Source organism: Nelumbo lutea, chromosome 1 (assembly GCF_056320005.1).
Source record: "Nelumbo lutea isolate HS-2025 chromosome 1, American lotus-T2T, whole genome shotgun sequence".
NCBI lineage: Eukaryota > Viridiplantae > Streptophyta > Magnoliopsida > Proteales > Nelumbonaceae > Nelumbo > Nelumbo lutea.
In genome coordinates, this window is record NC_142684.1 from 171,790,432 (window position 1) to 171,806,136 (window position 15,705).

At 40.4% G+C, this 15,705-nt stretch overlaps 1 protein-coding gene across 1 annotated transcript in view; it reads left to right on the forward strand.

Annotated features, from left to right (window-relative positions):
- The first annotated feature begins 731 nt into the window (after positions 1 to 731).
- The window catches only part of LOC148879203 (Major facilitator superfamily protein), a 53,867-nt gene continuing 38,893 nt past the window's right edge, over positions 732 to 15,705 (forward strand). The window contains exons 1-4 of the mRNA XM_088960642.1: positions 732 to 1,055; positions 2,928 to 3,163; positions 5,301 to 5,365; positions 5,471 to 5,633. Coding sequence (XP_088816768.1) covers positions 800 to 1,055; positions 2,928 to 3,163; positions 5,301 to 5,365; positions 5,471 to 5,633 — 720 coding nt within the window. The 5' untranslated portion in view covers positions 732 to 799. The remainder of the gene's footprint in view (positions 1,056 to 2,927; positions 3,164 to 5,300; positions 5,366 to 5,470; positions 5,634 to 15,705) is intronic.

The window sequence follows — 15,705 nt, forward strand, 5'->3', positions numbered from 1 at the left end:
GGCAGGGGACAATATTTTCGATGGACCCATTCCTTTAACACCAGAAGCTGCAATTTCTCAAGAGCAGATATTGATTGCAGAAACAAACATCTTGCAAAGACGTAGAAAAGGAGAGAAAAGGGTAAATTGGAAAAGGGTAATTTAGGTATTAAAAAAACTTTAAACAATTAGGTGAAATTTTTTTTCGAAGTTAATTGACAGAATGTTAACGAAAGGGGTCTTTATCACAGACCCCATCTTACTGAGGGGTCTTTGTAGTTTATCCTTAATTATTTTATCCCAAACAAAATAATAAGCTATTCAGACGTTATCAAATGACCCTTTTACGATATCTGTATTCACACATCTTACCATCAGACGAGACCCTCCATGATAAGATGTGATGTGCGGAATGCGGACTAAAGATTATATATAACTTGTTAGAAAAGTAAATCCCAACACGCCCAGTACGTTGATTATTCTTATCATCTCCTACTTGACTTGTGAGATGAGGATATCCATATAATCTCACGATCATTAGCCCTTTTAACGGTCGTTATAACTGTTAGAGGATGGACAACGGCCAAGATCAAGCAGTCTTGGTAAAGTTGTTTGGTACTGCACGGAAATGGATGACGTGGCTCAACTTGAGTCACTACTGAAGACCACGTGTAAGGAACATTGGCCATCAAAGGCCTGTAATGAGAAATCGAGGATATAGATGACCCACCTAGGAAGCTCGCGCCCAAAATATTAAAAAAAGGGTACCAAAACACGCTCCACGGACCACGGCTCCACCTAAACTGGTACAGCCCCTTTTATGGCTTCCGCAAATGCTGTTCCAGTTTTTTTCTTACCTTTTCTAAACCTCTACCCGTCCTCTGTCTCCTCTCCCACATTCTGTGAGATCCGTCGGAGACTCGACACACGAATCCATTTCTCCGGTACCTCTAGACGGACTCGCCGGAAAATACGACGCCAACGATCGGAGAGAGATATGCCAGTCATCGTTCCTGTACAGGCGCCGTCCCTCCGGCGAGAACAGGAAGATGACCCTTATTCCGATTCTAGAACCTGTGAGTTTCGCTTTTTGTACACTTGCGAATGTTCAGTTAATTTTCGTGCTCGATTATTGACTGTAATTGCATGACTCCAAATCGACGTAGTTGAAACAAATAACGATTCAAATCGTTAAATAAATTGAGGTAACTGTAATTGCATGACCAATTGCAGTTTCAAGTGTGTTTGGCAGAAAATTTTTGTAGTAAGGATGGCTGTTAGCTTTTTATGACACGCAGAAAAGAGCTTTGCAAAGGCATAGAGTTGGCCTTCCCCCAGTCTAGTCTCATTGTATTCCTCAGAATCCATGTCACAAACACTGAACAAGCCACTAGTAAAATTGTCTCTGTAAGACACTAGGCAGACTTCCATATGACCTACAACCTCCCTTTTGCCCATCTAAACAATTGCGTTTCTTGAACTCTATTCCACCACAATTGGATTAAGCCTATTGTCTTTGCCATTCATAGATCCACTAGTAAAGTCATTTCTTCAGCTCTGTGTGAGTTGACATTGCCTAACCACTTCAAGAAGGCTACCCAAATTTCAAACTAAAAGTATTATCAATTCCTGAGGGCCAGGGATTGTATGGTGATCCCCAGTTGCCAATCTCTATCAGACAGTTCAACAAACATAAATGTACTTGTGAGTACATGGACAAAGAAAAAAATTAGCACAAAAACCCAATTTAGAGATCAGTAGGGCAATTTAATAAGTTCTAATAAAATGCTGATCTACATATATTGTGATATTTCTCTACGTATATTTTCCTCTATTAAAATGCTGATCTACAAAAACTCAAAAGAATTATGGTGACCCAATTACAGACAAATGGGCTTATCAAAAGAATTATGTTCCTAAGGCTACTGTATTGCTACCCAACTCATCTGCAAAATGTTGGGCAAATAAACTGCAGAAGTTTACCTATAAATCTAAAAAGAAGTAACAATAAAAATGTTGACCTATAAAAGTGGGGTTGCAATTAGCTGTCTGTGATTGACACAAGCCTTTTTTTTTTTTTTTTGAGAGATAGAGAGAAGATAACTAGTTTCATTAAGATCAAAAGAGGGGAGGGATGTACAAATCCTTGTCATCAAAACAAAAACAAAAGGCAAAGCCCACTAAATTGGCAATGTATGAGCACTATACAAGAAATCCCTTCCCAGCCCAGATTTAGCTGGACTATCAGCCACTTGATTTAATTCTCTGGGAATCCATCTAAAGCTGCACTGTAAGCAAGAGTCCAGCTCCCTGATTTCTAACAGAAAATGGGATAGTTTCCATGGGTCAATAGTCTGTCCAGAAGCCCAATTTATAACATTCCTCGAATTTTCTTCCACTGCAACGAAACAAAGTTGATGAGACTTGGCGATTTTGAGGCCTTCCAGGAGGACCCTAGCCTCTCCTTCAGACGCATCAGCAGCCTTGGATGGACCACTATAGGCCCAAGTCAAATCTCCATTCACTCTTCGAATCAGACCTCCTATTCCAGCATTTGGGCTGTTCTCTGTGGACCTCCTGTTTTTGAAGCAAGAAGAATAAGGAATGGGGAGAAGTGAATTGTGTTAAGGAACTTTCTTCTGGGGTAGTTGTTGCCACTATGTGCTTGGAAAAAAGAATATAGGGAAATAGATACTGGTTGACTTTTCTGTAAATCACCTTAAACAGTGAAGTTTGTAAGGGGAGGAAGAGAATTTTCATGTGCTCAGTGCTCTCCCTACACACTTGAGAATATCATTTTAGAGAGTAGAGTTCAATATATTCACATATGATGTGTAAGAGTCTTATCCTTTTTAGATTTACCCATAACATTGTGTAAAAATCTCTTCATTTTCTAGATTTATGGACCCCCCTCTGTCTCATGCTTTTCATTCATATGGTTGATTCAGGTTCAGGAAAGGGGGAGTTATTGACAACAGATATTGAAGGCGAAAGGTGCTCTTCCAATAAAACTGCTCCACGCAACAATAGATCTTTTATGGGCGCCATTAAATGCTTTGGGGTAGACATGTCCCCAGATACCATTGCAGTTGCAATGGTATATTTTGTTCAAGGAGTTTTAGGCCTTTCTAGGCTTGCTGTGAGCTTTTATTTAAAAGATGACCTGCATCTAGATCCAGCAGAGGTATGCTAAGGTGCTAACTTTGAAATTGTCTATATATTTAACTCCAAAGATATATGGAGGAAATAGTTTTGGATACAATTAGCAGTTAGGTTTGTAACTTCGGCAGGCCACGTGATTCACACCCTAGCCCGATCCAAATCAAGCTTTTTTTGCATAGGTTGAGATTGGAGTTTCAGGATTTGGCTGGGCATGGGCCTGGAGACTACTTGGCTTTGACTCCAACTAGGGTTTGTTGATTTGGGTTGTCTCAGGTAGCCTGAGCCCATTGCCCTTCTGTGATATCTGAACACTCCATGTATATATATGGTTCACAAAAAAAAAAAAAAACTCCATGTATATATGTGCATTGTGTACTATATTTATGCTATTATATATGTGTATACTATGTATTTACACTATATTGTATCCTCTCTAGAGTATATCTAAACTATGTATTTGATTGGCATAGGCCTATATTCATTTTTTTGAACAAGGTAAAGTATTGTATTAGAAAAAAGAACCCATGTACGATGAGGACCTGTACAATGGAAAGATACAAGAAGCTCAATCAAAAAAAGGGTCCAACATGCAAAAAAGAGATTAGTTGGATGTCCTTAAATAGGCCTAGGCCTATATTCATGCACACATGCACAAACATGCGTATATATATGTATATACAATCTGGAGGGATGACGTGGCTAAACATGCGTATACATATACAATCTGCTATATTTGACACATGGAGGGATGATGTGGCTAATCATCACTATCCACTCAGTAGGAGATCCTCTAGATTGACCACCTGTAACTTACAGTCCACATCAGCTTTTGGCTGACCTTTTGCTAGTGTCTTTTGCAAGCAGTATTGGATATTGAAAGATTCAATATTTTAATATCAAAATTGACTGAAAAAGAGGGGTTTGTTGTGTTCATGTGGCAAGGGGACTTTGGACTCAAATTTGCCCAATTAACAAGGGATGGTAAGAGGAACTTGTGCGACCATTTTAGGCTGCAAAACAATTCGTTATGTACAAGATTCCTCGGTCCTTCAATGTTTTTCTAATGATGTGGATGTAATTGTCTTTCATTCTATTTCTATATTGGACTAGAAATTGTACTATAAAGTAGGGGTGTAATCGAGCCAAGCCAACCCAAATTTCTGCATGCCTTGGCTTGGTTCAAGTCATTCAACTAAAGTATTATTAGGTTTGAGCTCAAGTTTGATTCAAATTCTATTTCTTGGTTCGAACTCAGTTCAATTAAATATTTGATGAGCTCAAGTTCGGCTTGAAAGCTTGAAAATGAATATATATATTTTTATTTTATAAGTTATGATATATTTTTTATAATATATGATATATTCTTACATTATATATAGAATACAAAAATATATTTTACATAAGAATATATGTTTATATTATAAAATATATTTTTATATTCTATAGTATGCACGTGTGTATGTATGAGTTAATTAAGCTAGGCTTGTGAGTTTTCAAGCTGAACTTTTTATTGTTCGAGCTCGAGTTTGAATAGCTAATTGAGCTTATCCCAAAATTTGAACTTGATTAGAATCAAACTTGAGCTTGAACTATTCGATTAGAGTTCAGTTTGATTTTAGCCCTACTATAGAGTCCAAATGGAATGTAGAACTGCAAAACCTTAGCAAGAAGATCTTTGAACCCAACCAAGCTGCCAAGCTTACTCAGGCCTGAGCCTGGCCTGAAGTGTTGTAGGTTTTAGAGCTGAGCTTGGGCTTTCATGGACTGGGCCTCAGCCTGAGGTCCAGGTCTTAGGGTTGCCTAGGTTGGCCTTAAACCTAGCCCAGCCTACTCAATTTGCACCCCACCCTGAGCACCATCCAATATCTCTTACTTTTCTTCCTTACATTAATGCTTTAGTAATGATTGATGAATTTATGAACCTTATTGGTAGTTTTATACAGAGTAATATAATGCTGGTATCTTCGGTTTATCTTTAGTACTAGATGCTTACATTATCCATCTGTTTCTTTTTGGTATATTGCAATTTTATGCAGAATATTTGGGTTAGCTCATGAATATCTTGTAGCTAAGGGAGGGAAGTCCCTTTTTATTTGAGAGTAGACCACATTTGAAATAATTGTGTTACAGGGACTGACAAATTATACCTAATCCATTAGACAGCTCTTATATCTGGTTTCTCTGCATTGCCGTGGCTAATAAAGCCTCTTTATGGCTTTATCAGGTTTGTGTCTGTGTGCTACTCCTTTTTTTTTTTTTTCTGATTTTATTTGGGAGCAACGGTTTTCTTTCTGTATGTTATTTTCTAACAAGTGTTTTGTTATTGCAGTGACTCTTTTCCACTTTTTGGTTATCGAAGAAGGTCATATCTTGTTTTATCAGGGCTTCTTGGAGCATTCTCATGGACTTTGATGGCCACATCTGTTGACAGCAAATACAATGCTGCGTTTTGTATTCTTCTTGGATCTCTTTCTGTTGCATTTTCTGATGTTGTAAGTATCAGAATTTACTATAGTTATGCAAACATTCCATTTGAATATCCTTATGGACTTGGTGTTGTTTGTTATGCAAACTGTTGTTTGAATAGCATGTGGCAAAAAATGGGGTGGAAACATATCAGCTTGATATTTCTTGTAACATTGACAAAGTTGACATCATATTAACTAATAAGACTGTAAAATATATTTAAAAGATAGTTCTATCCATATGTTGAATGAAAAGAAAAACAACAATAAAAATTAAATAAGTTTTCTAAATGTGGAAGGAGAAAAATTGTGATTAAGATCTACTCCCTCCCTTCATCCTCCATCTTCCTATTCTTCTTTGAGCTTAAACAACAGTGAATAGAACCCTAAACAATATTGATTCGATTGCGTATTTAGAGGATCATGACTTGCTTACAGGATTACCATATGAGAAATCAACTTGATTCTATGATCTTTTACCGTTTAGTTTCTCAAAATTTTCTATACTTATATGATATTTTATTTTCAGTGTCCAATATGTACAAGGAGACCCCCCCATCCCCTTTCCTCTTTACCCTAGTGGCTGAAGTTTTAAGCAGAGTGGTGGCGAAAGCTGATCTCCGAGGTCTGATTAAAGGTTGGAGAATAGGTAGAAATCAAGTGGTTGTTACCCACCTCCAGTTTGCAGATGACACAATCTTCTTCTGTGAAGGAAGTATTGAGGATTTGGTGGAAAACCTGAAGATGTTGCTGGATAACTTTATGGGGGTGATTGGGTTGAGGATAAATTGGACCAAAAGTGGTATTCTAGGGGTCAACCTGGAAGAAGGGGAACTTCGAAGATTTGCTGAGATTTTGGGGTGTGAGATCAGAAATTGGCCATTTAGCTACTTGGGTTTACCTCTAGGAGGAAATCCTAGACCAAAAGGGTTTTGGAAGCCAGTCATCGAAAGGTTTACTAGGAAGTTAGCTTTGTGGAAGGGGAATTATATTTCCCTAGGCGGAAGGATAACCTTGATTAGAGCCACATCACAAACCTCCCCATTTATTTCCTCTCAACCTTTAGAATCCCCTCTAGGGTAGCAAGATGCTTAAAGAAATACATGAGAGATTTCCTTTAGGATCTGGAGGAGGAAATGAAGGATCATTTAATTAATTGGTAACAGACTAGCAAGCCCAAGGACCAAGGGGGCTTAGGACTAGGGAACCTTATACTAAGGAGCACATCTCTTTTAAGAAAGGGGCTTTGGAGATTCCCTTTTGAAAGTGATAGACTGTGGCAGTGTGGCACAAAGTTATCGAGAGCATTCATGGGTTGGATGGCAATGGTTGGGATGCAAAAGTTGCCCCTCATACTACTTCAACTTCTCCTTGGAAAGAAAATCATGAAGTCTACCCTATTTTCCCTCAACTCCATTCAGTTTGATGTGGGACAGGGTTATAAAGTCCATTTTTGGGAAGATGTTTGAGATGTAAATCAGTCCTCTAAAACAGATGTAAACTTGGAAAAAAATTAGAGAGAAAAGAGGAAGAAAAGAAGAGAACAGCAGTACAAGAGAAAGAAGATGGAGAAAAGAGGAGGAAGAAGAAGAAGAGTTCGAATATCTCTTCCCTCCCTTCTCTAATCCTTTTACTAAACTTCAGTCTTACATAATTACAAGTATACCCTTTAGTGGGCGGCCATCTAAGTAGTAACATAAAGAGAACTAGAAAAAAAGAAATAACAGGCCCATTAAGATAGGCCCATTAGCAACAAATAAATAAAAACAAACTACAAAAATAGATACTAGGGCCCCCATTCGGCCTAGCCCTCTTTACACTCCCCCTCAAGCTGAGCACAGATGTCAATCATGCCCAACTTGCTTATATATTGTGCTAGCTTCCCTTTTGGAATTCCCTTGGTCAGAATATCAACCAACTGTTCTTTAGAGGTGATGAATGGCAAACAAACTTCTCCTGAGGAAATTCTTTCCCATATAAAATGTCTATCAACCTCATTGTGCTTAGTTCTATCATGTTGAATAGGATTATGTGCAATACTGATAGTTGCTTGGCTGTTAGAGTAGAGCATCATTGGCTTCTCATAGTCAACCCATTGGCTTCTCATAGTCAACCCCCAATTCTTCTAAAAGGGATCGTAGCCACAGTAATTCTGACACATCATGTGCCATTGCCCTGTATTCTGCTTCAACCGAGGATCTGACAACTGCAGATTGTTTCTTACTCCTCCATGAAACAATGTTCCCTGCCACCAAAGTACAATAACCCGAGGTGGATCTCCTATCATCAATACATCTTGCCCAATCAACATCAGTGTATGCTTCCAGTTTCGTGTGTCCATGTTTGGCAAATATAATACCTTTCCCTGGAGTACCTTTTAAGTAACATAGAACTCTTTCTGCAGTAGCTAAATGAGTATCTCTAGGAGAATGCATAAATTGACTAATAACACTCACTGCATAGGAAATGTCCGGCCGAGTCATGCAAAGATATAACAACTTCCAAAACAGTCTTTGAAACACTCCCCTATCAGATAAAAGTTCACCATCTGTAGCAGAAAGCTTATGATTGGGATCAATAGGAGTGGAGGCTGGTTTAGCACCAAGTTTAACAGTCTCAGCAAGGAGGTCAAGAACATATTTACGCTGAGAAATGAAGATACCATCCTTAGATCTAGCAACTTCAATGCCCAAAAAGTATCAAAGATCTCCTAAATCCTTGATCTAAAATTCAGAGTTAAGAAATCTTTTGACTTTACTGACCTCTTGGGTTTCATTACTTGTGACCACGATATCATCAACACAAACTATCAAAAAGGTCACCAGAGAGCCACTTCTTTTCAAGAACAGGGTATGATCAGATTGAGTTTGTGTGTAACCAAAGGAGACGAGCAGCCTTGAACCTCTCAAACCAAGCCCGAGGAGACTGTTTGAGACCATAAATGGATTTTTGCAGTTTACACACCTTTCCCTGCATTTCCTTTCAATACACCCCCGGAGGCAAAAACATATAGACCTCTTCGTGTAGATCTCCACTCAAGAAGGCATTTTTAACATCAAACTGGTGGAGAGGCCAATCAAAAGTAGCAACTAGAGATAACAAAACTAGGACTGAGGTCATCTTAGCCATAGGAGCAAATGTCTCAAGATGGTCAATACTATACATTTGAGTTTAGCCTTTAGCAACCAACCTGGCCTTAAACCTCTCAATAGAGCCATCAGAGTGATATTTAATGGCAAATACCCATTTACAACCCATTGGTTCCTTCCCTTCAGGCAAGTCAACAATATCCCATGTATGGTTCTTATGCAAAGCATCCAGTTCAACCATCATTGCATCCCTCCATTCAGGTTTATATAAGGCTTCTGGTACAGACTTGGGTATCACATGGGAAGAAACAAAAGCAAGAAAAGAGTAGTAGGTAGGAGATAGAAGGCTATAAGACAGGTGTTTGGAGATAGAATGGGCTATACACTTCTGCTTGCCCTTGCGGAGAGCAATAGGAAGATCAATGTCTGGGAAAGAAGTAGATGGGTCAGAGGAAGGCTGACCTGTTACCTCAGTAATGATGGGAGGAGCAAGAGGCTCTTCTGTAGGAGTGGAAACAACTTGCCCATGTTTGAATCTGTGCCTTTGGTACCACCTTTGGAGAACAGGATGATGAGGAATTATAGGAGGATGAGGTGGAGGAGGAACAGGAATATTAGAGGTATGTCCAGTGGGAGAAGTGGACACCTCATGAGATGACTCAAAAGGAATGGGAAGAGGAACTACTGGAGACATAGCAAAGGGTTCCTCAGATTTCTCCCCCTTAGGAGGAATACTAAAGAAAGGAGTCGACTTAGCAAATGTGACATCCCGAGATACAAAGAGGATGCCACTAACCGGATCAAAACAGCAATATCCCTTTTGTATGGAGGCATATCCCAGAAAAACACCTTTACGAGCCTTAGTTTCAAATTTGTGCCTTTGATGGCTGTGAACATGCACATAGCAAGTACACCAAAAACACGGAGAGAAAGAGAGAATATATAGCCGCTCCTACCAGAGCTTCCCAATCTCTTCCAAACCTGAACCGCCCTCTTTTAGAAGTCAAAAGACACCTCCCAAGCACAAAGCGCCACACCCAAAGCTTCACTTTTACTTGTAACTTTGAAAATCTCTAGTCGGCTAGGGTTTTGGGCAGAAACAGTACAACACCACTTCTTGGCAATATCCAACTAGATTTAAACTCTCCAAACCCTCTACCAACTAGGTAAAAGATCCTCTGAACTATAGAGAACTTATATCTCCATACACTCTCTTAATCGAATGGTGTATGGGAAAAGAGAAAGAAGAAAAGAAGGAAGAAAGAGACCTGCTCTGATACCAAGATGTAAATCAGTCTTCTAAAACAGATGTAAACTTGGAAAAAATTAGAAAGAAAAGAGGAAGAAAAGAAGACAACAGCAGTACAAGAGAAAGAAGATGGAGAAAAGAGGAGGAAGAAGAAGAAGAGTTCAAATGTCTCTTCTCTCCCTTCTCTAATCCTTTTACTAAACTTCAATCTTAACATAATTACAAGTATACCCTTAAGTGGGCGGTCAGCTTGGCAGTAACATAAAGAGAACTAGAAAAAAAAAAAAGAAATAACAGGTCCATTAGCAACAAATAAATAAAAACAAACTACAAGAATAGATTCTAGGGCCCATTCGGCCCAGTCTCTTTACAGTTTGGGTAGGGGAAACCCCACTTAAAGGAAAATTTCTTGATATCTTTGCTCTTTCAAACATTAAGGGGGAAACTATGTCTAATTTGGAAACACCTTGTCCAAAATGGGTAAATTGGAACTTGAGTTTCAGAAGGGGCCTAAGGGAAAATGAGTATGAGTCCTTAATCCGTTTGTTGGATCTACTAGGGCAAGTTCACTAGGACCCGTCCATGGAAGACTCCAGAGTTTGGGTAGGCTCTATAGATGGTCTCTTTATTTGCTCTTCTTTCTTCAAAGTACTTGCCTCACCTAACCTCCTAGTTGGGGATTTCCCTATGAAAGAAATTCGGAAAAAGCCTATCCCCCCAAAAATTCAAGCTTTCTGTTGGGAAGTTTTCCTTGGCAAGGTAAATACTTGTGATATTCTGTAGAGAAGAAGGCCTTTTGCTTGCCTTTCTCCTCACATGTGCTCTCTTTGTAAGGAAAGTGTTGAGATCCTCTCTCATTTATTAATGTCTTGTTCTTTTGTGCATCGAATTTGGGAATTCTTGTGTTCTCTTTGGCTATAGGTGGGCTCCCCCTCAAAATGTGGTAGGCTTTTTCAACTGTAACTTCTTCCAACAACCAAAGAAAAGAGGGGTGGTAGTGTGGAGAGCTACGAAGGCAGCAATATGGTGGGTGGTGTTGGAAGAAAAGAACAACAAGATATTCTTGGAGAAAAGCAGAATAGTAGAGGAAGTGATAGACACTATAAAGGTGAAAGTAGCTCATTGGGTAAAATCCTTAGATAGCTTCCAAGTTTTCTCAGTCACAAACATTCTAAGAACCTAGACGGAAGTAACACCAGTCTTCGAGAGTGAAAGAGAAAGTAAGGGTGGAATGGAAACCTTCAGAAGGTAACAAAATCAAACTGAATTTTGATGGGAGCTCCCTTGGAAATCTGAGACTGTCAGGTTTAGGAGGAGCAAGCAGAAATTCTAAAAGGAGGATACTGGCTCTGTATCCAAGACCGATTGGCATTGGGAATTCATTAAAGGCTGAATTATTGGCATTACTACAAGGGTTGAAGCTTAGCTAAGCAGCTAGGACTTAGGCATATTGAGGTGGAAGGGGATTCAAAAGTGGTCATTTCTTGGGCTACAAACAACAGCCTTACCCCTTGGACTTTCAAACATGTGATTAGGGAAGTGGAAAAGACTGCAAAGGAGGTAGAGGCTGATTTCAAATGGGTTAGGAGTGCAAATGGGCTAGCTGATTCTCTTGCCAAACAAGGGGCACTGAGGCAACAATTATTTTGGGCTGCATTGTAAATTGGGACAGAAAAGTTTGCTAAATTGGGAACAAAATTCCCACCACCAAGTTGTACAGATTTGTTTTAATCTAATCTTTAAATAAAATACACTTTTACTGATAAAAAAATATATTTGTACAATAATGTAGAGACATTTTTATGTCATGTTTCATGTTTCATTCATGGTGTGACTCATTTAATGCTAAGTCCTCGTACTCTCTAGATATGGATGCATGGCAAGTTATGGAACTTCATACCTTTTTATGGGTCCTGAAGCACCAATTTGTTAATGATAGGTATTTTGAAGTTCTTTTTAAAGTTAATCTAATACATATGAATAAGTAAATAAAAAATAGACATGAGATGCACAATAATGTTTAAAAGCAAGATTTGTATTTTAATCCTTCCTCATGTATGAGATACATGTTTTATAAAGAGGTCCTGATGATACATGTATAAACTGTTAAGTCATCATCATGCCTTATGCATCCCACCTTAGTATGGTCAACATGTTATGGGCATGCCACCCGGTAGCACACTGCGACGCAGTCATAGGCAGCAGCAGGCACCGCCTGGTAGCGCCGCACAACAGCACGCACCGCTGACAGCGTGCACCACACACCGCCTGGCAGCACGCAGCACGCACGCCCTGCAGCGCGCAGCACGCACCGCCCGGCAGCGCGCAGCACGCACCGCCCGGCAGTGCGCAGCACGTACCGCCCGAAAGCACGTTGCACGCACCACCTGGCCGCACGCAGCACGCACCCTTCGGCAGCGCGCAACACGCACCGCACGGCAGCAGCACCGCGAGACGCGCGCGCCACCTGGCAGCAGTAGCAGGGCGGGGCCCACATGACAGCCCATCAGGGTGGGGCCACACTTATCTTACCACATTAACTATGGCCACCAGATCGCCGCCAGCTACAACCTTCCTTATCCCTTATCTCTTCGGTAAGGCTACTCTTGAGGTTCCCTTCTATAAGTATGCCCGGTGCGTTCCTGTGATCCACAACATAGCACATTGGGGACATGGTCCAGTATGCGATTTTTGTTATGAAAATCTTCCACAAAACTACTTCAAACTATATGACCCGGGAGGTGGGAAACTCTTCAATATCCTTGTGGCTAGCCTGAGTGCAGCAGATCGTATAGTCACCGTAAGCCATGGTTACGCCTGGGAGCTAGAAACTAAAGAAGGGGGCTTGGGTCTACGTCAAATAATCCAGCTTGATGCACTGAGCTACGGGGCAGTCCCTGTTGTTCATACTGTTGGTGGACTGAGAAATAGTGTGTGGCTGTTTGATCCATTCGTAGAGTTCCAAGCCGTATCCGGAATTCGAGCTTGAGGACAAGCTCGTAGTCCGGGAGGGGTGTGATGTTATGGGCACGCCACCCGGTAGCACACTGCGACGCAGTCATAGGCAACAGCAGGCACCGCCTGGCAGCGCCGCACAGCAGCACGCACCGCTGACAGCGTGCAACACACACTGCCTGGCAGCACGTAGCACGCACCGCCCGGCAGCGCGCAACACACATTGCCCGGCAGCGTGCAGCATGTACCGCCCGACAGTGCACAGCACGCACCGCCTGGCCGCACGTAGCACGCACTGCACGGCAGCAGCACGCACCACATGGCAGCAGCAGCAGGGCAGGGCCCACATGACAGCCCATCAGGGTGGAGCCACACTTATCTTACCACATCAGCTATGGCCGCCAACTCGCCGCCAGCTACACCTTTCCTTATCCCTTATCCCTTATCTTATCTTATCTTATCTTTATCTTTATCTTATCTTAAGTAAGAATTGTGTTACCATTAGGAGTAGGTAATTAGGAGTTTGAGTTCAAGTTGGCGTTTGAGTTTAATTAGGAATTTCCTTATGTAATCTCCTATTTAAGGAGCCACGAATTGAAGTAAAGCATTCAGTTTTCCAGCCAAGAAAAGAGTGAGGAGAGTTCGGGTGGTCTCTTGGACAAATCACCCCAAGGGAGAGTTTGGGTGGATTCTTGGACAAATCATCCATTCAGTTTCCGCAATAGGGTCTGCACGCAAGGGAAGGCGCAAGGGGAAGCAGGGCTTTCGCACCGTGGACGGGATCCTACGCGTGGGACCATAACACAACAACATAAATCTTTCTTCCCCATCTTGCTCTAGGTGCAAAAGAGCAGCCATTCTTTGGTCTATTTGTGTGAAGAGAAATGCTGGAGTCTTCTGAAACCCTTGATGTTAAAAAAAATATCTCAATGATACTAGATTGGTGCACTAATGTAGTGTTGTGTTCTCAAAGAAAAAAGAAAAAATCTCAACCTAAACCTTTCTTGTCAAATATTTCAAATTTGATGTTTTGATTCAGGGATGGACTAATGTAGTGTTGTGTTCTCCCATCAGGCAGATCATGAGCAATGCTAGTCAGTTCTCAGTTCTCCCTCATGTAGTAGTCAAGATAAAGTTTGACGGTTGCTTCTTGGGAATCTGGGGGCCTTTCTAGAGTAAGGAGCTTTCAGGGATTAGGAGGGAGAGATTATTCTGTTGTTTTCTTGTCCTACTGAGGAGGGAGAGATTATTCTGTTGTTTTCTTGTCCTACTGGTTACTGTAATTCCATTTAAACTGAGATGAAGGCTCTTGTTTTTAGCAATTAAAAAATTATTAAAACTGAAAATGATTACAAAAAGTGAAGAGGTGAATTAATTTCACCCAAAAATCATCTCCCAAAGAAGAGCATTCAATGCCCTTATTCAACTCATCCATTTAGAAATAATTAGCAACCATTCCAAATATTTCTGAGGTTCATTTCTTTTCCTTCAAATATTTCTTATTCCTTTCCATAAGTCCCCAACAAACTGCAAACAGGACCATACTCCATAAAATCTTATGCTTTTTTACCTTCATTAATGTTTTTCCATAATGAAAAGATTTCCTTCCGACATGTTGGATTGATTTGGGATTTTACCAAACAGTCAAAAAAAGTATATCCATGTAAACACCACTACCACATCACATGCTCTTCCTCATTTCTGCAAATGAAGCCAATACTCAGCATGAAGAAACCCCTTGATTTAGATAACTAGTTGTCAGAATGCTATCTAAAGACAACATCCATGGAAATGCCTCCACTCTTGGACGGATAGGATTACCCCAAACTGAGGTGAAGTCTCTACTTCAGGACATTTAGCTTATGGGTAGGGATGTCAGTTGGTCAGGTCAATTAGGATTTGAGTTGAGACTGCCCTGCACCATACACGACCTGTTGGCATAGTGCCATTGAAAAAATGTAAAATTCACGATACTGTTCAAGGGACATGTTTGGGTTGTGTACAGTAATCCTATTCTGTTTAGTTGGGTCAAGTCAGGTTCAGGTTAAAATGGCTTCAGGTTGGGTTCAAGTTGAGCCAAACTTGTACCAAACCCAACCTGTTGGCATCCCTACTTATGGGTTCTATCAGTGGGCATCTGGGCATGTCGAGTTGGAGGATGATTGAGAGATAGTAATGAAAGATGTTGTACTCCAAGGCATGGTTCACAATTTCAATGTTTTGCCATGCATGGATAGGGAAATTTTGCTGGTTTTTCTAAGATGTTTGGAAAATCTAAAGAAACCGGAGAGAATTACTAAAAACATGTAATTTGTTGATAAAACTTTCTGAGCTATTAGAATTTATAAGTATAGTTGCACATTTAGAAGTCAGAAAACCATAGCAAAAACTGTATATATCATATAAGAGAAGATTAAGAAACTAAATAGGTATCTCTCTTTGTTTCCCTTCTAATCTTTTAGTCATCTTCTTTTCTATATGAATGTCATTTACTTGCCATTTTGACTTTTGTCATTTTTGTTACTATTTTGGTTAGATTGATAATCTTCTTTTGGCATTAAACAGAATGGAATAGTGAAGGATTCTGATAGGCCCCCAATTAATTTTACATATGCCAGGAAGGGTAAAGGTCAGCTTGCGGCCAAGGGGGGGAAATAATTGAACATGGGGGAATTTATGGCTGGAGGGAATAAGGAGAGTTTTTTGTGGCATTTATAGCTTGTCAGTTGAGAATAGGAAGAGTGTAGGGCATTTAGCATTTATAGCTTGTTAGTGGGAATAAGAAGAGTGGGGCATTTATGATTCG